Here is a 25,371-nt window from a genome sequence, read left to right as displayed (position 1 = left end):
ATGCAAACCACAGCAGGCTTCTTAAAAATTCATCGCTGCAGGATGTGGGCATAGCTACCTGGGTACTTTCCTTATTACGTTTTACTGTCAGACAGGCAGTGTATTTCCCGCTTGGGTAACTAAGTAAACTATAGAAGCCTGCTGAAAAAAATATGCAAGCTCTTTCCCAGCCTTATGGGAGGACCTACCTTTGTCCAAATCTGAGTACACGTATTCCTTGATTTACAATTCTGTTTCACCCTTGTCTTCGAATTCTAGAGTCAGCCTGTCCATTTCTGCGCAAGCCAGTATCTTATTTATTATCTCTTCTTCAGGGTCTCTGTATCTCTTTACTCTTCCAATTTTGTGCAAAGACCAGTCTTGCTGCCGTTAATATATGCAACATTAAGTACATTGTTCCTTTATTATATTTATCCTTTGGGATGCCCAATAGAAAGAGTTCTGGCTTTGAATCTATTTTTTGATTTAACATCTTTTCCAGCCATCGTTTTATCTGATGCCAAAAATTCCTAGCTTTCAGAGAGACCCACCACATATGATAGAAGCAGTGGTGGGTTGCTACCGGTTCTCTGGTCACTGGTGCTGCCACCCGAGGTCTAGCCGGTTGAATGAAACCCCGCTCTAAATTTTTGTCAATAAATTTACGTAGTTCCCCCAATTCCTTTTGGGTCATGGGGTAAGCTTTTGGGTTTTTTTTTTTATTTATTTGCATTTATATCCCACCATTCTCTGAAGATTCAGGCTTACACTATGTCAAGCAATAGTCTTCATCCATTTGTATATTATATACAAAGTCAACTTATTGCCCCCAAAAATCTGGGTCCTCATTTTACCTACCTTATAAAGGATGGAAGGCTGAGTCAACCTTGGGCCTGGTGGGACTTGAACCTGCAGTAATTGCAAGCAGCTGCTGTTAATAACAGACTGTCTTAGCAGTCTGCGCCACTCAAGGACCCTTTCGGGAGCTTTACCCCGGGAGTATGTCTATTGCACAGTCAGTAGGCCTATGGGGGGGGGTCGAGCATCGGAAGCTTTTTCACTAAATACTTCTCCTAAGTCCCAATATACTTTGGGGATTTTTTCCTCCCCTTCTATCCGTTCCGTCATTGCCCCCATCACGTCATGGGGCACGGCAGGCTCGTCCCTAGTGTCTCTTTTTTTCACTTTTGGCGCTTTAGAGCGAAAACGTAGAACCCCCGTCTTCCAGTTAATACGTGGGTTCCATTTTCGGAGCCATGAGAGGCCTAGCAGCAGAGGTTGGTCCATTCCCGGGGCTACTGTAAAATTTAGGACCTCCCGATGGTCTCCCATCATCATATGCACGGTCACTCATGCTCTCGTGACATCTCGCCTGGACTACTGCAATGCTCTTTACATGGGGCTCCCCTTGAGGAGCACCCGGAGACTCCAGGTAGTTCAGAATGCGGTTGGAGGAAGAGAAAACTGCCTCAGTTGCTGTGACAAGGTGGCAGAATTTTGAAAGTCTTGTGCTTTGTGGTATATAATAATGGCATGTTGGACAGTGAGCCAGCCTCAAGCCTTACTTTTTGACTGCATGTCCGATTGACCTTCATTGCAAGGTGGTTGTTGTGTAAGTACTTGCTGTTTGCTATAATTTGAAATTCAATAAACCACTTAGGATCCTTAATAAAGGATCCCAAGTGAAACGCCTTGGGGTGAACTGTCTGTTCAATTTCTTACAAGTGCAGCTATGCTCAGAATCAGTTTTTTTCCCCCTGACACCCAATTCCAGCAACCGTTCTTGATGTGTTTAAGTCTCTACTTCCCTAATCATCTTTGTTGCTTTTTTCTGCACTCTTGATCATCAGAATCCTGACCCACATAAGGTTCACTCTCCCCATCAGATAATGAGAGAAAGCAAAACTATTTCCACAGGTGGGATGTGCCCTGCCTCTAGCAATGTTTCTCGACCTTAGCAGTTTTCAAATACATGGACATCAGGTTCCAGAATTCCCCAGCCAGCCATCCTATGCTGGCCGGAGATTTCTGGGAGTGGAAGTCCACAGATCTTAAAAGTCACCAAGGCTGAGACAGGCTGGCCTATCGGAAAAGGGTGAGACCTTTTTAAATGGACACAAGACTTTAAAAACACAGTTAAATTAAACAATGAAAAGGAATTCAGGAATGAAATTCACTTCTTTTCTTGATCAGTTTCCACCCATTGCTTCTTGTTCTACCCTCAGGTGCTTTGGAGAACAGCCCGACTCCCTCTTCTTTGTGGCAGCCCCTGAGATATTGGAACACTGCTATCATGTCTCCCCTAGTCTTTCTTTTTATTAAACTAGACATACCGAGTTCCTGCAACTGTTCTTCATATGTTTTAGCCTCCAGTCCCCTAATCATCTTTGCTGCTCTTCTCTGCACTCTTTCTAGAGTCTCTATGATTGTGAAGATGCTACTTATTATCATATATGGTGGACTTGTAAAAAAATTAAATCGTTTTGGATTGAATATGGTGGATTATGCAGAACATTTTGAAAAAGAAGACAAAGTTTATGCCACAACTGTTTTTACTAGGCATAATCACGGATTGTACAGTAATAGAGACTAAATTGATATTGAACTTAATATCAGCAGCGAGACTTTTGGTGGCGCAACACTGGAAGAAAGAAGAACTGTCTACAATTGAAGAATGGACACTTAAAGTTTCAAATTTAGCAGAAATGGCAAAAATGTCTGCGGATTTGAAAGACTACCCACAAGAACGATACATAGTGGAATAGAGAAAATGGATTGATTATATTCAAAATAAGTATCAGACCAAAAAGTATCAAATAGCATATGAGTGATGGTAGGGATTTTATTGTATTTGGGTATTAGTTTAAAAGGGGAATGGGGAGTTAAGGGATCAATGGGGGAGAAGGGATTATGGGGTATAATTTTTGTAGTATTTTAGCGTATGCTTGTTAGATGTATTTTGCTCTGGGAAGACTCGCGGGGGGAAGGGTGAAGGGGGAGGGTGATTGTTTGTTGTAAAACTTTTTCAATAAAACAAACAAACAAACTGAAAACATGGAGGTGGAGGTTGTACAGTAAGGAAAAGCTTTATTCTGCAGAAAAAGTGGCACACAAAGATCTCACTCAAAACTTGTTTATCCCACCAACATTTTACAAAGCATTTCCCACCGTTTACAAGTGAGAGTCAGAAGGTATTTCCTCATCTCCCTTTATTTCATTTTATTGTCATTGCACATTGTACAATGAAATTAAATCCCGTCTTCAGAGTACATTATAACAATAAAAACAAGCACACAAACATACATCCTTTATATTCTATATAACTGAAACTGAAAACCCGATATTACACTATATCAGTGATGGCGAAGCTTTTTACCATTTGTGCCAAACGGGGGAGGGCAGGGGGGTCGTGCGCGTGCCCACACTCATAATTCTATGCGCCCCGCCCCACGCATTGGACACCCCTCACACTCCCCTCCTTTTGACCCAGTGGGCCCGGTAGGTCTGTTTTTTGCTGTCACCATACTTCAGAGCCTTTCTAGGAGCCTGGGGAGGCAAAAACGGCCTTCTCCCCCACACACACACCCTGGAGGCCCTCTGTAGCCTGGAAATTGCCCATTTGCCAACTTCCTGTGGGACCGGAAGTTGGCAAATGGGCTGTTTTTGGACTCCGGAGAGCCTCCAGGGGGTGGGGAAGGCCGTTTTGCCTGCCCCCAGCCGCCTAGAAAGGCTCTGGAGCATGAGGAGAGCAAAAAATGGGCCTTCCTCACCTATACCAGGCCCTCCGGAGGTAGGAAACAGCCTCTTTCCGCATTGCAGGTAGGCGCAGAAGGGAGGAAAATCAGCTGGGAGCTGAGCTCACGTGCCCACCAATATGGCTATGCATGCCACCTGTGACACACGTGCCATAGGTTTGCCATCACGGCACTATACCGTAGAATTCAGTATGGTTATTGCCCTGGGATAGAAGCTGTTTTTCAGCCTATTTCTCCTTTTTTTTATTATCCTGTACCGTCTGCCAGATGGTAATAGTTCAAACAAAGGGTGCCCAGGATGAGATGGATCTTTAAGAACGTTTTGAATTTCCTTAAGGCAGCAGGAACTATAAACCTCTTCCAAAGAGGGGAGAGGCCAACCTTTACAGTAATTCCTGCCTCTTTTACACTAACAGTTTAACCATAGTGTACATAATACAAAGCTCAGCAAAGCTATCCTAACATGTACACAGAGTAACCGCAACACTTTCATAAATGTCACTTCATCAGTACTATAGCATAGCTTTCAATGATACTTCTTATTTTTCTAACAGCATACTTCTTCTTTTTAGAGATTTACAGGTGCAAATCTTTCCTGTTTGTGCCTTTTGTCTTGTCCCATAGTACATTTGGGGTTATGATTTACAAGCAGAAGGATTTACGCTTTTATTCTAAGTTTAACCTGTTAATTGAATCTCCAAGGATCCTTCTATTTAGACCAGAGATGGTGAACCGTGGACCTTTTATGATTTGTAGGCTTCAACTTCCAGAATTCCTGAACTGGCATATCTGAGAGGTGTAAGCTAAGCCTTTAGCTACTTGTACAAGTTGGGGCATTAACAGAAAACAAACACAATCAATATTGTATCTCAGACTAGAAATCAGTTAAAGCCAACCAATTTTAGATGGTGCAGACACAAAGCCAACTGTCCAGTGTTTATTTTTGACAAAATACTTGAGCCTTGTATTGGCTCAATATTTCATTCTTTTGCGTCTCTTTCTCCCAGTGAAGTGCTCACTGAAGATCCTGCTTCTCTTTGTTCTGGTGTGACTTAAATATATAATGCAACTCTTATTTTTAATGGGTCGAAAAGCTTCTGTTGCTTTGGAAGCCCCTCCCATATGCCATGTATTTCTACAGATTCTCCTGGGACACTTCTGTGAGGATTATAGCAAATTTTGAGAATCAACATGAGCCAATTAGCATCGTCTTTTCCTACTATGCGTCTTCTTATGGTGATTAAAGTCACTCCCAGTTCTGAATTTCTTTCCACACTCCACACACTCATATAGCTTCTCCCATGTGTGGATTCTTTTATGGAGTGTAAGATTCCTCCCCTCTCGGAAACTCTTTCCACACACGATGCATTTAAATGGCTTCTCTCCTGTGTGGAGCCTATTGTGGGAGGTAAGCTGGCCACTCAAACTAAAACATTTTCCACACTTTAGGCATTTATAGGGTTTCTTCCCTGAGTGAAGCGTTCTATGGCTTCTGAGTGTATCATTATGTCTAAAGCTTTTTCCACACTCATGACATGTATACGGCTTCTCCCCAGTGTGGATCCTCTTGTGGTTACCAAGGTAACTAGATTGACTGAAACTCATGCCACACTCGGTGCACTTATAGGGTTTCTCTCCTGTGTGGATCCTTTTATGCTTCGTCAGTGCTCCAGAATCCCTGAAGCATTTTCCACACTCCTGGCACTGATATGGTTTCTCCCCAGTGTGGGTCCTCTTGTGGATACAAAGGCTACTACTTATTCTGAAAATCATTCCACACTCTGTGCACTTATAGGGTTTCTCCCCTGTGTGGAGTCTTTTATGGAGTGTAAGTTTATTCCCGTCTCGGAAACTCTTTCCACACACGATGCATTTAAATGGCTTCTCTCCGGTGTGGAGCCTTTTGTGGGAAGTGAGGGATCCCGAACTGGTGAAGCATTTGTTGCATTCGGTGCACTTATAAGGCTTTTCACCCGTGTGGGTCCTTTTATGTTGAGTAAGGCTCCTTGGAATAGTGAAGCGCTTCCCACACTCAGTGCATTGATATGGTTTCTCTCCATTGTGGATTCTTCTATGGGATGTTAAGTGGTCGGATTTATGGAAGCTCTTTCCACACTCCAGGCATTTGTACGGTTTCTCCCCTGTGTGGGTCCGTTTGTGGGCATGAAAGGAACCATAACTGGCAAAACGCTTTCCACACTGCAGGCATTGAAAGGGCTTCTCCCCTGTGTGGATTCTGTGATGGACATTAAGGCTTGCTGAGACACGGAAGCTCTTTCCACACTCCATGCATTGAAAGGGTTTTTCCCCTGTGTGGATCATCTCATGTGACTTAAGATGACCTTTTTCACTGAAGCTCTTTCCACAGTGCAGGCATTTATATGGTTTCTCCCCTGTATGCATCCTATTATGATTAGTTAGTGTATCACGTCTATTGAAGCTTTTTCCACACTCCAAGCATTCATAGGGTTTCTCCCCTGTGTGAATCTTCTTATGGCAAGTAAGGGCCGTGGAGGTCCTGAAGCATTTTCCACACTCTGAGCATTTACACGGCTTCTCTCCAGTGTGGATCATATTATGTACATTGAGTTTGCTTTTTTTGGTGAAGCTCTTTCCACACACCGTGCAATCATACGGCTTTTCTCCTGTATGGATCCTATTATGGGAAGTGAGATCACTTGCAGAATGGAAGCTCTTCTCACATTCCAGGCATTTGCATGATTTCTTCCCAGTGGGGCTTTTTTTCCGGGAATTCAGTTCCCTGCTCCCAGTAAACCTCCTTCTACCCTCCCTGCATTGATGCAACCTCTCCTCTCTGTGGATGCTTTGATGGGAAGTAAGGGAGGCGCTGCTTCCGAAGCTGTTTCCCCTATTAATGTATCGATGCTGCTTCCTCTCTTCGTGGACGTTCTTATGTGAATTAAGGTGACTGTTCTGCCTCAAGGTCCTTCCACAATCCAGACATTTGTGTGGATCCTCTGCTTTGTGAAACTTTTTATGCAGTGCAAGAGAGCGGCTTGTACTGAAGGTTTGTGCACACTCCGTACATTTGTTCATTTCCCCTCCTTGTTGTCTTCTTTCATGTAAAGGAGGAGGAAGGGTCCTTCTGGAGTGTTGCCTGCTTTCATCTTGTTTCTCTCCAGCAGGGCTTTTACAACAGTCACATAATCCCGATCCATCTCGGAGTGTTTTCCCACACCTGGAACACACTTCTTTTTCTTGGCAATCCTCCGTGTCCAATAAGACATTGGTATCTGCAGTAAAAGGCGAAAGATTTATACGATCTGAAGAGAAAAAGATTTATACGATCCCCTCTCCCCCATTCTCTTTATAGAGGCGAAACCGATGAGGATGTGGGGGAAGAAGATTGTTTGTACTTTATTGTTTGTCTTGTTTTTTGTTTTTTTCTGTTTTCTTATTGTTGTTTATATGTTAAATATAGGTTATATGGTAGTTTAATGTTGGGTTGTGGGCACAGAAAGGAAGATGCGGGGATAGGATTAAAAAATTTATATTTTAAATGGGAGTTATAAAAATAATGTCATGGAATGTGAAGGGTACAGGGAATCAGATTTAAAGAAGAAGATTGGAATTTAAGATTAAAAGGGATTTACCAGACATTTTATTTTTACAAGAAACCCATCAGAAATCTGAAGATTCAAATAGAATGTATATAAAAGGTATGCAAATATATGAAAAAGCATTTGGAACTTCAAAAGCTAGAGGAGTTGCAACACTGATATCAGATAGGGTGTACTTTGAAAAATATAAGGTAATTTTGGATGAAGATGGAAGATATGTAATAATTGTTGGAAATCTTAATGAGGAAAAAGTGACACTTGTTAATTTATATTTACCGAATGAAAAACAAAGAGAATTTCTTGAAAAAATAACAAAAATTTTGGAGAATGAAAGTGTAGGGAAAGTAATTGTGGCTGGGGATTTTAATTTAATCAGAGATAAAATAGACAGTACTAATCCCACCCGCTTGGAAGAGCAAATAAAATGGGGATTTTAAATATGTGGATGCTTCGAAATGGCGTGGTCGATGTGTGGAGAGAGGTTAAAGGAATTGAGAGAGTATACACTTTTTTCTCTAAGATATATAATACATATTCTAGAATTGATTATATTTTTCTTTCTAAAGATTTGTTGAATAATGTGGATAAGGTAGATGTGGGAATTTTTAAAGATTCTGATCATGCAGAAGTTATGGTGGATTTAGATTTTAATTTTGAGAAAAAAAGAAGCTATTGGAGATATGACGAGAAACTGTATAAAAATGAAAAGGATAAAAAATGGATACTTAATAAACTGGAGGAAAGTTGGAGATTAAATGATAACGGGGAGGTTAAATTTGAAATTGTTTGGGATGCGATGAAAGCGGTGTTTAGAGGGGAGAGTATTAAATTATCAAGTAGGAAATATAAAAATTATAAAATTAAAATGGAAAGAGATAAAAATCAGATTAAAGAATTGGAAAATCAATTTTTGCTTACTAAAGAAAAAAAAATTCTTCAGGAGCTTAATATGTTAAGAAATAAAATGATAGAAGAAGATACAGAGTTAGTAAAAAGAAATTTGAGATATTTAAATAGGAATTTTTTTGAATTTAGTAATAGAAATTCTAAATTATTGGCAAAGATGGCGAAAAATAAAAGAGAGAAGAGAGAAATTGGAGCTTTGATAGATGATAGAGGTATAAGATGTTATAAAAAATTAGAGAAATGTGAAGTGGTTAGAAATTTTTTTCAGAATCTATATTCAAAGAAACCAATTAATCGGGGAAAATTGCAAAGCTATTTAGAAAAGTATGTGGTGAAAATTGATCAAACATATAAGGAATTGATGGAAGAAGATATAACACAAGATGAGATTAATGGAATAATACAAAATTAAAATTAGGGAAAGCTCCAGGTGAGGATGGATTACCTGTTGAGTTTTATAAAGAATTTAAAGAATTAATAATACCAAGATTGCAAAAATTATTCAATGGAATATTACATGGTGGAGAAGTACCTTCGTCATGGAATAGAACGGTGATATCCCTAATTCCTAAACCAGATAAAGATTTAGAAAGGATTGAGTCCTATCGGCCCATTTCTTTAATTAATCAGGATGCAAAGATATTTACTGCTATTATAAGTAATAGATTAAATAGATTTATAGATAGATATATAAGTTATAATCAAGTAGGTTTTGTGAAGGGTAGATACATGAGTGATATTGTTAGAAGAGTATTAAATATTATAGATGTAGCTGAATATAATGGTGATAAAATTGGTATAGTATCATTGGATATTTTTAAAGCTTTTGATTCTGTACAATGGGAAACTATTAAAGTAATTGTGGAGGCTTTAGGCTTTGGTAATAAGTTTATACATGTTATTTCAAAATTGTACCAAAAGCAGTGCAAGAGTGAAGGTGAATGGAATATTAACTGAAGAGATAAAATTAGAAGCTGGTACGAGACAAGGATGTCCCTTGTCCCCAACATTATTTTTATTGGCTATGGAAATATTGACAAAAATGATAGAAAAAGATGAAGAATTAGAAGGATATAAGGGGTATAAGATAAATTTGTATGCGGATGATACTTTAATTATTTTGAAAAATGTAGAGAAAGATCTGAAAAAGATATATAAGCATTTGATAGAATTTGAGGAAATGACAGGATTGAAAGTAAATTGGTCAAAGTCAGAATTATTGATGGATAGTAATGGTAATGAGTCTGAGAATATGCAAGAGCAATTTGGGATAAGGATTAAAAACACATTGAAATATTTGGGTATAGTGCTCTCACTCAAGGTTAAAGAATTGAAAAAACTTAATTATGATGTGGTGATTAATGAAATTGAGAAGAAGATAGATAAATATAAAATTTTAAAGTTGTCTTGGTTTGGTAGAATTGCAATGTGTAAGATGATGTTGCTGCCCAAGTTCAACTTTTTATTCGAGATGCTACCACTAAATTTGACAGAGAAAGATATTGAAGGATATCAGAAAAAACTGGATAAATTTTGTAATGGTGGCAAAAGACCTAGATTAGTGAAGAAAATGTGGTATCAAAATCAAAAGGAAGGTGGATTAGGAATCCCCAAATTATTTAATTATTACTGTGCGTATGGTATCCGGATAGTGGTAAAAATATTTAAAGGTGAAGATAACTATTGGAGAGACTTAGAGTTAAGGGATATAGAGAAATTTGGATCAAGGTGGTTTTTAGATAAAGCAAATTCAAAATGTGTAAGTAGAAGTTATTGGTTAAAGGGACTAAGTAAAATGTGGAATAAATTTGTTAAAATTTTAATTCCGGATATAATCTTTTTGGGGGAGACAATTGGAATTTGGCGATTAAAATAATATAAAACGAATGAAGTGATTAAAGAGGAAAATATAGAAATTATTAGAGATTGGATAAAAGTTATGGAAATGAAAGGAGGAATAAAGAAATTATTGAAAAATTAGGGTTAAGTTGGTTTGAAAAATACAGATAGAAAATGGACAAAAAACTAAGGAAAATTATTCGATAAAAAGATGTGAAACTGAATTTGAATATTTAGTATCTCGGATTATGAAAGATGAAATTGGGCTAAAGGGACTCGTTAGTAGGGTTTATAAGATTATAAATTCTGATGAAAAATTACAAAGAGTGATGAGGACAAATTGGAAAAAAGATCTTAATATTGAAATACCAGAGTCAGATTGGAATGTGAATTTGAAGAGTAGAATTATGAGAACTTTATCTATAAGGATTAAAGAGCACAATTATAAAGTTGTTTGAAATGGTATTTGACTCCAGTAAGATTGTCACAAATGGATAAAAAATTAGTAAAAATGTTGGAGATGTGAGATGGAATTGGGGACTTATGAACATATGTGGTATAATTGTGATAAGGTTAAAAGTTTTGGCAACAATTGGAGAAAATGATATTTGAAATGATGGGGAAAGTAATAACATTGAGAGTGGAAACTATATTATTGTTGGTAATTAAGGAAATAGAATTAACAAAATATGAAAAAGAATTGATTAGAATTATGATTATAATAGGTAGAATTATAATAGCTAGATATTGGAAACTAGATGTGATTCTTAGAATAGAAGAGTGGAATTCTGAAATGTGGAAATTAGCTTTAAATGATAAAATGACATGTGATATTAAAATTAGAAGTGGTGTGTATAAAGAAGATATTTTCTGGAAGACTTGGAAACCATTTGTGGACTTTGCGCTTGCAACATTGGACGCTTCGCTACCTGTACCTCGAGAACGTGGATTTTGGCGATCGTGAGGATATATCCGAAGACCCAAATCTTCCTTTTTTTTATGTATAGCACAAGGGTGTAATAATGTATTTTCTTTTTGTTTGTTGCAAAAAAAGTAATAATAATAATCCAAAAAAAAAAGACATTGGTATCTGCAGAAGGTAAAGCAGAGCAATTCTCCAGCTCAACCATTAATCGGATTTCCTCCAAACTTTGCTTTCCATACATTTTGTCTACAACTTCCTTTTTCTCTTTTGGCAAAGGTGTTGCTGCCTCTTGGCCAGAATCCTCCATCTCCCATCCGTCACCTGTTTGCAACAGAAAGAATAGAAAAGTTAACACAAAGTTAAGTCCAAAAGGGATCAAGCACCGTTACTGTGTTTGAACAATATCAAACTTCCTCCCAAACCCCATTTGTTCCAAACATGGTGCTATGCTTGGTATTAAAGTAATATAAGTTTTGGCCTTTGGGTCTCTTTTGTTCTCAATGGTACAGAATAAAAACCTGAAGATTTTGGATAAGATCACTGAACCTTTTGTGGGGGGGCTTCATATTTAGTTTCAAGGCAGCAGAAGGGACAGTTAAAAGTGGCCAAGTTCCTTCATTTTGTTCGTTCCTTCATTAATATATTGGCTTCTCAGCTTGCCAAAGGGAAACCCTGGATAGCTTATGATATTAAAATGATAAAAAGTACATAAAACCTATACACAATAAAGTAAAATATTATAAAAATAGAAATACTCAGTCCTAACTAAAAATTAATACCTAGTGGTTTAATTTTAATCTGAGAAGGTAGAAATTTTGAGGGGCTTGGACCTGGAGCTGAGCTTCAGCCTCATAGCCATGAAGAGGTTTTCCCTTGAAGAAAACTGGTTGTCACTCTGGTGTGTTCATTCATCTTTATCCCACAGGTGCTTCCCCCCCACCTTGAAGACGTTTCGACTCTCATCCAAGAAGCTTCTTCAGTTCTGACTGAATGGTGGAGGATGGAAGGATTGATATTCCTTGCAGTCAGCTGGTCATTGGAACTGTTTCGGACCAGATGACTGCAAGAAATATCAATCCTTCCATTCTCCACCATTCAGTCAGAACTGAAGAAGCTTCTTGGATGAGAAATGAAATGTCTTCAGGCAAAGACGAAGAAAGTCCAGGTGCCGTTTGAAAAAGCTCCTCTGGGCTACCAAGACATGGATGACTGAGAATCTTCATAAACATTAATTCATCTTTAGTGGTTCCTGCATTTACAGGTAGCACTACAAAAAGGGAAGCATTGGAGAAAATGGGAGGGGATACGGTTGGAAGATCCCATCTGCAGAGGACCTGGCAGATCAGACAGATCACTTCTCTAGTAGTTACATCCTGATGATCAACCCGTGGAGTGGACTCTTATTGGGCTCTTAAGTGCCATCCTGAATCAGTCAGGGAATTGTGCAGCAGGTGTCCAAAAAGGTCAGAGATGCGGACACAAGCTCCTAGTTTTATGTCAATTAATATATTTTACATCAATATTTACAGTAAACGAGACAGTCAGGCTAACAGGAGCATCATGAGGTTAACCAACACTACAGCATCACCATGAGGTAAAATTACCAAGCCCACAGAGGAAAAAAGGCGGGAAACAGGACACTCCCCCTTTACACTCACACTAACCAATCACAGCAGAGACTGCCTCATGCAGGGGACAGCTCTCTCCAACCAATCAGCTGTAACTGAGTGTTCTGATTCCTTCTACAATTCCACTGTTCCAGCTACTAAATTTCAATAGCTTAACAGAATCCCTTACCTAAGGAAGCCATGTTCCTCTTGGTTTCCAGCATGACCTCCCGGTACAGGGCTTTTTGCTCAGAATCCAGCAGGGCCCACTCCTCCACGGAGAAAAACACAGTTACATCCTCAAGCGATATCAATTCCTGACACAGGGAGGGGGGAAAAACACAATGTATTCCATGAGCATTCCTAACAATGAACACTTCAATGAATTACTTGCAAGTCCTCTTCTTGATGAACATATTCCACCTGCAGAGTTTCCAAGTAGGGAAGATTTGAATCTTCTCTAGAGAAACTTTCCAAAAACATAAAGAGCCAAGAGCCTCTGGCTAGAGATACATCTAGGTAATGCGTTATTGGTTTGGCCAATTCCGCAGGAGCAGCAACCCCATCTTCCTTTGCTTTCCACTGATGGGCTAGAGCTTGGATGTCTTGGCCCACTGTAACATTAAGTTAATTTTACCCCATGCAATGAGCCAATGAATCAGGCCAAATCAAGGAAGGTGGGCTTTAACATTTAATTTTTGTGTAAAAGTAAACCTTGGGTTTTACTTTTTACTTTGAGGTTTCGTGTGAAGTATTAGTAGTGCTTTTATAAAGCCTTATTAAGGCTACACCTGGAGTACTGCATCCAGTTTTGGTCACCACGTTACAAAAAGATGTGGAGACTTTGGAAAAAGTGCAGAGAAGAGGAAACTAAGATAATTAAAGAAGCTGAAGAAGCTTCTTGGATGAGAAGCAAAATGTCTTCAAAGAAAAAAACAAGAAAGTCTAGTTGCCTCCTGAAAAAGCACCTTTGGGACACTTTAAGGAAGGGGGAGAATCCTCCTACCTGAGTTGGAAGTTGAACAGCTCTTAATCCTCTGCTACAAAGAACTGAGGTTCCAGGAGATGAAGGCAAGGCCATCAGAGTGTCTAGGAGTGGGGGGAAAAACAGCAAAGGAATAATTGGCTATCAAACATCCTAACCATATTCTAGAAGCTACAGTGCAGAAGGGCGATTCTACATATCTATTGCTAATTAGGGAATCCGTTTATTTGGGTACCTTGCGGACAGAACAATACATGGAAGCTGCTAACGTTGGGTGAGAGGAAAACTGAAAGGTGTGGAAGGACCAAGGAATGGATTCAGAGGCAGATTATCTCAGCTATGAATTTACGCATTAAAGGACCGCAGAACTTCACTCTGGAGGCCTCAAGTAGATCCCATCCCATATCCAGGGAGCTGTGCTGAGTTGTTAATCAGAAATACTAGGTCTGGCCTGGCACAAACAAAAAGACAGAGTCCAATTCTCTCTGAGTCACACATATACAGGTAGTCCTCGAATTACAGCCATTCATTTAGTGATTGTTCGAAGTTACAATGGCACTGAAGAAAATGACGATTGCTTTGCACACTTAAGACCATTGGCAGCATCCCCATGGTCACAAGATCAAAATTCAGACAGTTGCCAAGAACTGTCTCATATTGGTGGGCGTAGCAGGGTAATCATGTGACTGGGTGGGTGTGGCCAACCTGATGTCACTCACGTCAAAGGTTGATGTCCCTGTCTATTTATTTACTACTACTGAACATCCAAAATATACTATTAAATCCTATGTATATATAGAATAGAATAGAATAGAATAGAATAGAATTTTATTGGCCAAGTGTGATTGGACACACAAGGAATTTGTCTTGGTGCATATGCTCTCAGTGTACATAAAAGAAAAGATACGTTCATCAAGGTACAACATTTACAACACAATTGATGGTCAATATATCAATATAAATCATAAGGATTGCCAGCAACAAGTTATAGTCATACAGTCATAAGTGGAAAGAGATTGGTGATGGGAACTATGAAACGATTAATAGTAGTGCAGATTCAGTAAATAGTCTGACAATGTTGAGGGAATTATTTGTTTAGCAGAGTGATGGCCTTTGGGAAAAAACTGTTCTTGTGTCTAGTTGTTCTGGTGTGCAGTGCTCTATAGCATCGTTTTGAGGGTAGGAGTTGAAACAGTTTATGTCCGGGATGCGAGGGATCTGCAAATATTTTCACGGCCCTCTTCTTGATTCGTGCCGTATACAGGTCCTCAATGGAAGGCAAGTTGGTAGCAATTATTTTTTCTGCAGTTCTAATTATCCTCTGAAGTCTGTGTTTTTCTTGTTGGGTTGCAGAACCGAACCAGACAGTTATAGAGGTGCAAATGACAGACTCAATAATTCCTTTGTAGAATTGGATCAGCAGCTCCTTGGGCAGTTTGAGCTTACTGAGTTGGCGCAGAAAGAACATTCTTTGTTGTCCTTTTTTAATGATGTTTTTGATGTTAGCTGTCCATTTGAGATCTTGCGATATGATAGAACCCAGAAATTTGAAGGTTTCTACTGTTGATACTGTGTTGTCAAGTATTGTGAGAGGTGGAAGTATGGAAGGGTTTTTCCTAAAGTCTACCACCATTTCTACGGTTTTGAGTGTGTTCAGTTCCAGATTGTTTTGGTTGCACCACAAGGCTAGTAGTTCCACCTCTCGTCTATATGCGGATTCGTCATTGTCTCGAATGAGACCAATCACTGTTGTGTCATCTGCGAACTTCAGTAGCTTAACAAATGGATCATTGGAGATGCAGTCATTGGTATACAGAGAGAAGAGAAGTGGGGAGAGTACACAGCCTTGGGGGGCCCCTGTGCTCATTGTACAGGTATTTGATGTGATCTTGCTTAGCTTCACCTGCTGCTTCCTGTTTGTTAGGAAGCTTGTGATCCATTTACAAGTCTGTTCCGGTACCTGTAGCTGGTTTAGCTTAGTTAGAAGAATGTCTGGAATGATGGTATTGAATGCTGAACTAAAGTCTACAAAAAGGACCCTTGCATAGGTCTTTGGAGACTCAAGATGTTATAGGATGTATATATGCCATATGTGTACATACATATTACATAGTATAGCATGTATAGGCACACACAAAGATACATTATCTACTATATATATATACTGTATGTACATACACACACACACACACACACACCTCTTCTAAAACTATACACATTCAACCTCACTTACTACATTTGGAAAAACACACCTAGAGTCCACTTTCTGCCACACATTTAACTATAACTTCTGTACATTTAGAATATTACACACACTTCAGATGTTCTTCCCTAACTTGCACATGACTGTTAGAGCCAGGAGAGATCATGGATTGAGTAAAATGTGGTGAAACTCACTTAGCAACGCTCTTGCTTAGCAACCAAAATTTTGGGCTCAATTCTGGTCATAAGACATGGACTATCTCTGCCTTCCTCTGCATGGCAGCCTTGTCCTAGTAAACTCCTTCTCCTTTCTGGCAATTTTTCTCTCTGTTAGAGGCACCAAAATAATCCAGACAATAGAAGGTTTCCTGCTGGAGCAGCGGGTTGGACTAGATGGCCTCTAAGGTCCCTTCCAGCCCCAGATTGCTGTCCTGTTTCAAAGCGTCTTTGAAGCCAAGTCTATTGCCAGGGTTTGTGGTCCTTCCTTCCTCTTCCCTCTCTCTCTTTTCTCTCTCTCCCTTCCTCTTTCTTTCTTTCTTTCTTCCTTTCCCTTTTTCTTTCCCTCTTTCTTTCTTTCTTCCTCCCTCCCTTTCTTTCTCTTTCTCTCTCTCTCTCCCTCCTTCCCTCTTTCTTTCTCTCTCCCTCCCTTTCTTTCTTTCTCATCCTCCCTCCCTTCTATATTTCTCTCTCTTCCTCCCTCCCTTTTTCTCTTTCTTTCTCTTCCACTCTCTCTCTCTCCTTCCTTCCCTCTCTCTCTCCCCCTTTCTTTCTCTCTTCCTCCCTCCCACTTTCTCTCTCTCTTTCTCTCTCTCCCTTCTTTCTTTCTCTCTCCCTCCCTCCTTCATTCCCATTCTCTCTCTGTCTCTCTTTCTTTCTCTCTCTCTCCCTCCCTTTCTTTCTTTCTTTCTTTCCCTCTTTTCTCTCCCTCCCTTTTTTCTTTCTTTCTCTCCCTTTCTCTCTTTCTTTTTCTCTCTCTCTCTTTCTCCCTCCCTCTCTCCATGCAGAAGGACCGAACCTTGGCCACACCAAGCCAAAAGCCTGCAGTCCTTTGGCACATCGGGACTTCGGGTGAGCAGAGGCTTCCCCAACCTGACGCCCCCAATGTGCAGGGCGGGGGAGAGAGCCCACCCCACCCTCAAGATCCCACCCCTCAGGAAGGAGCAGAAGGGGGGCTCTGCTATTCCCCAGCCCCCTGCCCCTTACCCCCCCAACCCTTCCGCAACTCAGCTTTTCTTGTGCAAGCAAGAGGTTCTACCCCTGCGAAAACATTCTCGGAGTTGGCGCTTCTCTCGGCTGCACCCGCCACACCCGCTGGCTCCTTTTGCATGGCTCCCTTCCCCAGTTTCCTGAGCAGATTCATGTCGGGGGAGGGAGAGGTGGGCTGGGGGGAGCTCCTGCCGCCTTCCTCCAAGATGCTGCCCGCCTTCCTCCCCTCGGGGGCCGGTGCCAGCCGGTACCTGCCGCTGAGAAGGATCTGGTCTTTGAGGCTCCATTCCAGCACCAGCCACCACAGGCTGCGGATAGAAGTGGCGAAGAGAGCCGGGAAGACCAAGCCCAGGGCCAGAGTCTGCCACATCCCAACAGGCCGCCGGCTTGGCTCTGCTCTGCCCGGCCTCCAGGAGCTCCCGGAACCTCTCGCTCGGCGCTTGCCCCCCCCCCCGGGCAGGGCAAGAGGCAGAGACGCCCTCCGGAGCCAGCCGCTCCCCGCAGCCCAACGCCCGCCCCGGCCAGCTGTTTGAGCGAAGGGGAGCAGCGCTGTGTGCGCCTCCTGGAGCAGCGCAGCCCCCACGGGCCCCCCTCCTTGGAAACCCCCTAACCCTTTGGAAGGGCAGCCCCCGCTCGAGCGTCACCTCATGACGGCGCGCTTGCCCTTCACGTCGGCTCCGGCGTAGCAAGCGACCTCCGGCTGAGCAGCAAGCGAGTGAGGCAGAGAAAGAGCAAGGGAGGCGGTAGGGGTGTATGTGTTGTGACCCAGGTTCCTGGACCCGGACTCCTGGACTCGGATGATTCAGAAAGGGAGGGAGAAGACCTGGCAAGGCATGCTTCTCTTGGGCCCTCTTCCTCCCTGGCACCCACTCAAAGGGAGGAGGAGGGGCCGGCAAGGCTTGATTCTCCTGAGCCTTCTTCTGATTTGGCAATGCCCCAAGAACAGTTTTGGAGTGATGCAAGACTGCGCAGATGTGACCGGCGTGCGCCGCAGAGGAAGCGTTGGGACAAAGCCAAGGAATGATGGTCATGCAGTGACATCTGCAGAGACTATAAATAGATGGACCAGCAGCAGGTACAGCAGCAGTTACAGCAGCTACAAGCGGCTAATCAACAGCTCCAGCAGCAAGTGGCTCACTTGGCAGGCCAACTTGCTGCCGGGAATGTGCCTGCAGCCCCCCCCCTCATCCTCCCACTCCTCCTCCTCGTCGCAAGTGCCCGATAACCGTGCCAGATAAGTTTTCTGGGCAGCCTGAGATGTTCCCGACCTTCTTGGGACAGTGCCAGCTCTACATGGCTATGCGGCCAGAGGATTTCCCAGGCGACCGGGCTAAGGTGGCCTTCGTGATTAACCTTCTTTCCGGCTCGGCTGCCCGATAGGCCACACCCCTCTTGCTCCAGGACAGCCCCCTGCTGGCGGACCAACAGCGTTTTTGGCAGCACCTGCGCATCATGTACGAGGACCCCGTTCGGACGCTGACGGCAACCAGGCACCTTAAGGAACTCTGTCAAGGGAAACGCCCCCTGCAGGAGTACATTGCCGAATTTCGTCTTTTGTTCCAGGACTTTGACTGGAATGATGCAGCGCTGGTGGACACGTTCCAGGAGGGACTCTCAGAGGAACTGCAAAATGAGCTGGCCCAGGTGGAGGCGCCGCGGACCCTCGACAACTTGGTGCCCCTTTGTCTCCGCCTCGACGCCCATCTGCAATGGCAACCGTCCCGTCACGCCTCCTGAGGTGGCTCGTCCTGAGCAACGCCTCGAAACAATGGCTCCTGGGGGGAATCGCCCCCTTTCCCTCCGGCCGCCTGAGCATCCATTGAACCCCAAACCTTCTGGCTCTGAAACAGCAGCAGAGAAAAGAAAGTGACGGGAAACGATCAGGAAGGACCGGCAGAACAATCTCCCTGAGGAGAAGTTGAGGGCTGCAGGGGCGATCTTAGCGGCGCCCCAAGAAGCTGCCTTGAAGGGTCTCCTGTCCGAGCATTTCCCCAGGTGGGAAAAAGGAAGGAAGGAAGGAGCTTCTTACCTGGCGCTCGATAGGAAAGAGGCGGCTCTCTTCCTCGCCCGGACTCCGCTTCCCAAAAAGATGGGCGCAGGAACAGTTCCGCTATCCGTTCTCCTCGCAGCCCCGCCGGGCACGCTCCCTCCCTCCCTCCCTCCCTTCCTTCCTTCCTTCCTTCCCAGCCACGCACGTGGATCGCCCTTTTCAGAACTGCCCCAGCCAAGACTTTGCAGAGCCCAAGCAGGAAGCTCTTCTAGCTCCTCCCCTCCCCGTCCAGCTCCTCCCATTCTCCAAAGGGGGGAGGGCGCCGCCCCCTCGGGGGTCCCCCTGCCTGCGCCCCCCCTTCGGCAACGGGGGAAGCGGTCCCGGGTGGGATGGGCAGCTGGGCAGCGAGTTCAGGGCTGCTTCTGCCGAGGCAGTCAGGGAAAGAGGGGAGAGAGGGAGGGGACGAAGCCCGGGGACGGGAGGAGGGGAGGGAAGGGGATGCGGAGCAGCAAAGTTAGAAGGGAATCGCCCTTGAACAGAATAACAGAGTTTGCAGGACCCTTGGAGACAATAAGGTCCCCCCAACCCTTATTCTGCTCAAGGGCGATTCCTTCCTACCTTTGCTGCTCCGCTTCCCTTCCCTCTCCCACTTTAGAGAATGGGAGGAGCTGGACGGAGAGGGGAGGAGCTACAAGCACTTCCTGGCTGGGGTCGTTCCGGGGAGGGGGATCCACATGCGAGGCCTGGAAGGAAGGAAGCTTAGCCGGCGGGGCTGCGCGCATCTCTTGGACCGAGGAACAGAACCGGGTAACTGCGGACGCCACGTAAGAAGCTCCCTCCCTCCTTCCTCCCTTCCTTCCTTCCTTTTTCCCACCTGGGGAAATGCTCGGAGAGGAGACCCTTCAATGCAACTTCTTTGGGGGCTGCTAAAATCCCTCCTGCAGTCCCCACTTTCTCCTTGGGGAGATTATTAGTATTATTCTTTGCTGGCCCTTCCTGATCGTTTCCCGTCACTTTCTTTTCTCTGCGGCTGTTTCAGATCCTCCGGAGAGAGCATCGGGTAAAGGCTCCTTCTGAAGCCCTTGAATCTCTTTGCCCTCGTTGCTTTCATCCCTCAATTCCTTTTCATTCTTCAATTTAACTGCGTTTTTAAAGTCATGGGTGCATTTAAAAAGGTATCGCTCTTTTCCTATGGGCCACTTGTTCTCAACCTTGGCAACTTTGTGATATGTGGATTTCAGCTCCCAGAATTTCCCAGGCATGTTGAAGTCCACATATCTTACAGCTTCCCAGATTGAGAAACGTTGCTGTAAACCGGGGTGGGGAACTAGGGGGCTTTAAGGACTGGTGGACTTCAACTCCCAGAATTCCTGAATCAGCTGGCTCAGGAATTCTGGGATTTGAAGTCCACCATTCCTAAAAGGGCCCCTAGTCCCCCACTTCTGCTGTAGGCTTTTCCAGCAGGCAAGTCCCAGCTGTGAAAAGAATTTCTATCTGATAAGGGAAGGTGAACATTATAGAAAGATAGAAGAACATACATAGAGTTGGAAGGGACCTTGGAGGTCTTCTAGTCCTTCCCCCTGCTTGAGGAGGAGGAGTCTATATACTATTTGAGAGAGGCAGCTGTCCAGTCTCTTCTTAGAAGCCTCCAGTGAGGGAGCAACTTAGTTCAGGATTCCGATGATCAATATTCTTACCTTGAAAGGACTGAAATAAAGACCTATGTCTCATATCTGGGAAAGGGTGAGAGAGAAACCACAACAGGCTTGCTAAAAATCCTTATTGCGACAGGAATTCTCCATAAATACTTTGGTACCTTCCTTACTGTATCTACTGTCAATCAAACAGCTGTATTTCCTGTTGATGTCACTTAAATATAAAAGCATTAAAGAAATCCTTCTAGGTCTTTCCAAGCTTTCATCCAAATCTGAGTCCTAGAAATAAGCTAAAATCAGCCTTTTCATTGTATGCTCAAGAATATCGTTAGGATGTTTGATAGCAAATGCTGTTTTTTTCTCCACTCCTAGACACTCTCATGGCCTCGTCTTCATCTCCTGGAACTTCAGTTCTTTGTAAAGGAGGATTAACGGCGGTTGAGCTTCCAATGCAGGTAGAAAGATTCTCCCCTCCCCTCCCCAGATGTGCCAATCTCCCAATAACAGAATAACACCATTGGAAGGAATCTTGGAGATCTTCTAGTCCAACCTTGAACTTTACTTGGACTTCAGTAAAGCATTTAATAAAGTAGACCATAACCTACTACTAGATAAAGTAGAAAAATGTAGGTTAGACAGCACCACCACCAGATGGATTCGCAACTGGCTGACCAACCGCACTCAACGTGTAGTCCTCAACGGAACTACACCCACATGGAGGGAAGTATGCAGTGGAGTACCCCAAGGCTCTGTTTTAGGCCCAGTACTCTTCAACATCTTCATCAATGACTTGGACGAGGGGATAGATGGGGAACTCATCAAATTTGCAGATGACACCAAGCTGGCAGGAATAGCCAACACTCCAGAAGATAGGCTCAAGATACAGAAGGATTTTGACAGACTAGAACATTGGGTGCTATCTAACAAAATGAAATTCAACAGTGAAAAAAGTAAGGTTCTACATTTAGGCCAAAAAAAGAAAATGCACAAGTACCGGATATGTGGTACCTTGCTCAATAGCAGTAACTGTGAGAGGGATCTTGGAGTCCTAGTGGACAACCATTTAGATATGAGCCAGCAGTGTGCAGCAGCTGCCAAAAATGCCAACACAGTTCTGGGCTGCATAAACAGAGGGATAGAATCAAGATCACGTGAAGTGTTAATACCACTTTATAATGCCTTGGTAAGGCCGCACTTGGAATACTGCATTCAGTTTTGGTTGCAACGATGTAAAAAAGATGCTGAGACTCTAGAAAGAGTGCAGAGAAGAGCAACAAAGATGATTAGGGGATTGGAGGCTAAAACATGAAGAACGGTTGCAAGAACTGGGTATGCCTAGTTTAATGAAAAAAAGGACTAGGGGAGACATGATAGCAGTGTTCCAATATCTCAGGGGTTGCCACAAAGAAGAGGGAGTCAAGCTATTCTCCAAAGCACCTGAGGGTAGAACAAGAAGCAATGGGTGGAAACTAATCAAGGAGAGATGCAACTTAAAACTAAGGAGAAATTTCCTGACGGTTAGAACAATTAATCAGTGGAACAACTTGCCTGCAGAAGTTGTCAATGCTCCAACACTGGAAATTTTTAAGAAAATGTTGGATAGCCATTTGTCTGAAATGGTGTAGGATTTCCTGCCTGGGCAGGGGGTTGGACTAGAAGACCTCCAAGGTCCCTTCCAACTCTGATATTATTATTATTATTATTATTATTATTATTATTATTATTATTATTATTATTATTATTATTATTATTATATATGGGCACATGCCTCCTACTGTCCAGCTATCTTTGGGTCTCTGCCACACATGCACGGGGGCAGGGGGCATGCATGGGGACATGAGCATATCTGCGGGGGGTTAGGCACATGTGCAGGGATGCATGAGCACGAGACATGCATTCATTGCATTTTTGAGAGTCGCACATGTGACTCAGTGCCCCGAGACACTGGCCGGGCCTAGCTGCACCAATGCTTTGTATCGTAATGGGCTCCAGGAGGAGGAGGGGACGTCGATTGTGAAGGGCACTAAATTTAAGTGTGTTGCGCAAGGTGCTGCAAGAGCAGTGAGAAGGCCATGGAAGCGGCAAGAGAAGTGGCATCAGCCGCAGCCGGGCCAGTGTCTCAGGGCAGAGAGCAAGTCTCATGTCTTCCTGAGGGATCGAGGTGCGCACAGCACCAACAAGGGCCGGAAGAAGAGGCAAATACAGGGGAATTTTGCTCCCACTCTGGAATATGGAGTGAGTCTCTATCCGCCGCCGTCACCCTAACTTTAATTTATTTATTATTTATTTATTTATTTGATTTGATTTTTATACCGCCCTTCTCCCGAAGGACTCAGGGCGGTGTACAGGCATAATAAAAACCGACAATACAATATACAGGTTTAAAATACGATTTAAAAAACTTATTAAATTAGCCCAGCAATTAAAATTTACCATACTAAAAAACCCCGTTTAAAATTAATAAATTCAACATTTAAAAACCCAATTTAAGCCAGCCCCGCGCGAATAAAAAGATGAGTCTTGAGTTGACGAAATGTCCGGGTCAGGTATTTGGCGTAGGCCGGGGGGAAGCTCGTTCCAGAGTGTGGGGCCCCCACAGAGAAGGCCCTTCCCCTGGGGGCCGCCAGCCGACATTGTTTGGCGGACGGCACCCTGAGAAGTCCCTCTATGGGAGCGTCTGGTCGGTGGGAGGCGTGTGGTAACAGCAGGCGGTCCCGTAAGTACCCAGGTCCTAAGCCATGGAGCGCTTTAAAGGTCATAACCAACACCTTAAAGTGCACCCGAAGGCCACAGGCAGCCAGTGCAGTCTGCGCAGGAGGCGGTGTTACATGGGAGCTGGCGCCAGAGCTCCCTCTATAACCCGCAGCTGCATTCTGGACTAACTGAAGCCTCCGAGCGCACTTCAAGGGGAGCCCCATGTAGAGAGCATTACAGTAATCCAAGCGAGAGGTAACGAGCGCATGAGTGACTGTGCATAAGGCATCCCGATCAAGGAAGGGGCGCAACTGCCGAACCAGGCGAACCTGGTGGAAGGCCCTCCTGGAGACGGCCGTCAAATGGTCTTCAAACGACAGCCGGTCATCCAGGAGGACACCCAAGTTGCGCACCCTATCCTTTGGGGCCAGTAACTCGCCTCCAACAGCCAGCCGCAGCTGCAGCTGACTGAATCGGGGTGAAACTAAAAGAATTTAGTTTACTTTATTGTCATTGCACCTCATACAACGAACTTAAATGCCATCTTCGGTGTACATTAGAACTATAAAAATAAAACACAAACACACATCCTTCACATTCCATACAATTGAATTGAAAACCCCTGATATTGCATTACTATTGCACTATACAATGGAATTCATATATAGTTACTGCTCTGGGATAGAAGCTGTTTTTCAGCCTACTTGTCCTTGTTTTTATTATCCTGTACCGTCTTCCAGATGGTAATAGTTCAAAAAAAGGGTCCCCACAATAAGATGGATCTTTATGAATGTTTTGAACTTCCATAAGGCGGCGGAAGCTATAAAGCTCTTCCAAAGAGGGGAGAGGGCAACCAATGATCCTCAGGGCAATGATGTTGACCCACTGGAGTGCTGTCCTATCTGCCGTTGTGCAATTGGCAAACCATACACAGGTGCAGTAAGTTAAAATACTCTCTATGGTGCAGCAGTAGATGGTCACCACCAGTTTCTCATTCAGTTGTTGTTTCCTGAGAAGTCTCAAGTAGCATAATCTCTGCTGGGCGCTTTTGACCAGGGGTACGATGTGAGTACCCAGGTCAGGTCCTCTTTTATGATAACATCCAGAACTTAAAAATGGTTACTTGCTCCACTCTGCCTCCATTCATAAGCAAGGGCTGGATGTCTGATCTACTCCTTCTGTAGTCCACTATAAGCTGTTTGATCTTATTGGTGTTGAGGACCAAGTTATTGTCTCCACACCATGAAAGCAACCCGTCCATCTCATGTCGATAGGCAGACTCATCCCCCATGGAGATGAGTCCCACCACTGTTGTATCATCTACAAATTTAGTAATGGTGTTACTATTACCTTCTAAGGCGAGGAGTGACTGGAAGGGGAGTCCGAGGGGTGGGGCTAGCCAGTGGTGGGTTCAGCCAACAGGGAGCCACAGCAGAGGGACTAAAGAGCCACATGCGACTCTGGAGCCGCAGGTTGCTGACACCCGGTCTAGTCCATCAATGGACAACAAAGGAATATGGGGTTGCTGCTCCTGTGGAATCGGCCAAACCAATGAAACATTAACTAGATGTATCTCTAGCCAGAGGCACTTTATGTTTTTGGAAAGGTTCTCCAGAGAAGATGTTCGGTCATGAAATTGCACAGCAGCTGTCAAGATGAAGTCGGAGACACTGACACAGACTTGTAGATTTTATATAAATATAAATATATTTAACCTAGAAATTTACAGCAGTCTTTGTCATCATCCACAAAAGGAAGAACATAAGATGGTCAGGAACATCATGAGGTAAATCTAAAACATCATGCAGAAGACACAAAAGGATAAAAGGAGGGAAAGAAGGGAAACTCCCCCTTTATACTTACCGCAACCAATCAGAGCGTAGATTGCATCATGCATGAGTCAGCACACTCTGACTACTCAATTACAATTGTGTTGCGCCCTATTGTACACTTTACTGTTCCAGCTACTAAATTCAATATCCTACATGCTTGTTTGCCCTACTTGGAAATTCTACAGTTTGTTCATTAAGAAAATGACTCGCATGTA

At 43.4% G+C, this 25,371-nt stretch overlaps 3 protein-coding genes across 5 annotated transcripts in view; 1 reads left to right on the top strand and 2 right to left on the bottom strand.

Moving 5' to 3' along the window:
* The window catches only part of LOC131193423 (zinc finger protein 345-like), a 53,232-nt gene that overhangs the window by 11,492 nt on the left and 16,369 nt on the right, over nucleotides 1-25,371 (bottom strand). For 2 of the 3 annotated variants that reach the window (XM_058173555.1, XM_058173556.1), the window contains 2 exons: nucleotides 13,599-13,681; nucleotides 12,783-12,909 (listed from right to left, as the gene is read on the bottom strand). In XM_058173555.1, the coding sequence (XP_058029538.1) occupies nucleotides 12,783-12,909; nucleotides 13,599-13,681 (210 nt within the window). Of the gene's footprint in view, nucleotides 1-12,782; nucleotides 12,910-13,598; nucleotides 13,682-19,014; nucleotides 19,800-25,371 lie in introns of those variants that run through there. The other variant, XM_058173559.1, reaches the window with a different exon arrangement.
* Nucleotides 1-25,371, top strand: part of LOC131193415 (zinc finger protein 665-like) — an 81,281-nt gene that overhangs the window by 51,412 nt on the left and 4,498 nt on the right. Inside the window, exon 2 of the transcript XR_009153915.1 lies at nucleotides 21,003-21,085. The gene's annotated coding sequence lies outside the window, so the exon portion shown is untranslated. The remainder of the gene's footprint in view (nucleotides 1-21,002; nucleotides 21,086-25,371) is intronic.
* On the bottom strand, nucleotides 3,047-9,082 carry LOC131193439 (gastrula zinc finger protein XlCGF26.1-like). The gene has a single exon (XM_058173593.1). It carries the CDS (start codon nucleotides 6,789-6,791, stop codon nucleotides 4,935-4,937), a length of 1,857 nt encoding a protein of 618 aa, XP_058029576.1. The 5' UTR covers nucleotides 6,792-9,082; the 3' UTR covers nucleotides 3,047-4,934.

The sequence above is a fragment of the Ahaetulla prasina genome, chromosome 2 (genome assembly GCF_028640845.1).
Source record: "Ahaetulla prasina isolate Xishuangbanna chromosome 2, ASM2864084v1, whole genome shotgun sequence".
NCBI classification, from domain to species: Eukaryota; Metazoa; Chordata; class Lepidosauria; order Squamata; family Colubridae; genus Ahaetulla; species Ahaetulla prasina.
This window is presented reverse-complemented; position numbering and strand designations above follow the sequence as displayed.

What these genes read in the sequence shown, in the direction of transcription:
- LOC131193439 (XM_058173593.1), bottom strand. Translation starts at nt 6,791, where the DNA reads ATGAACAAATGTACGGAGTGTGCACAAACCTTCAGTACAAGCCGCTCT.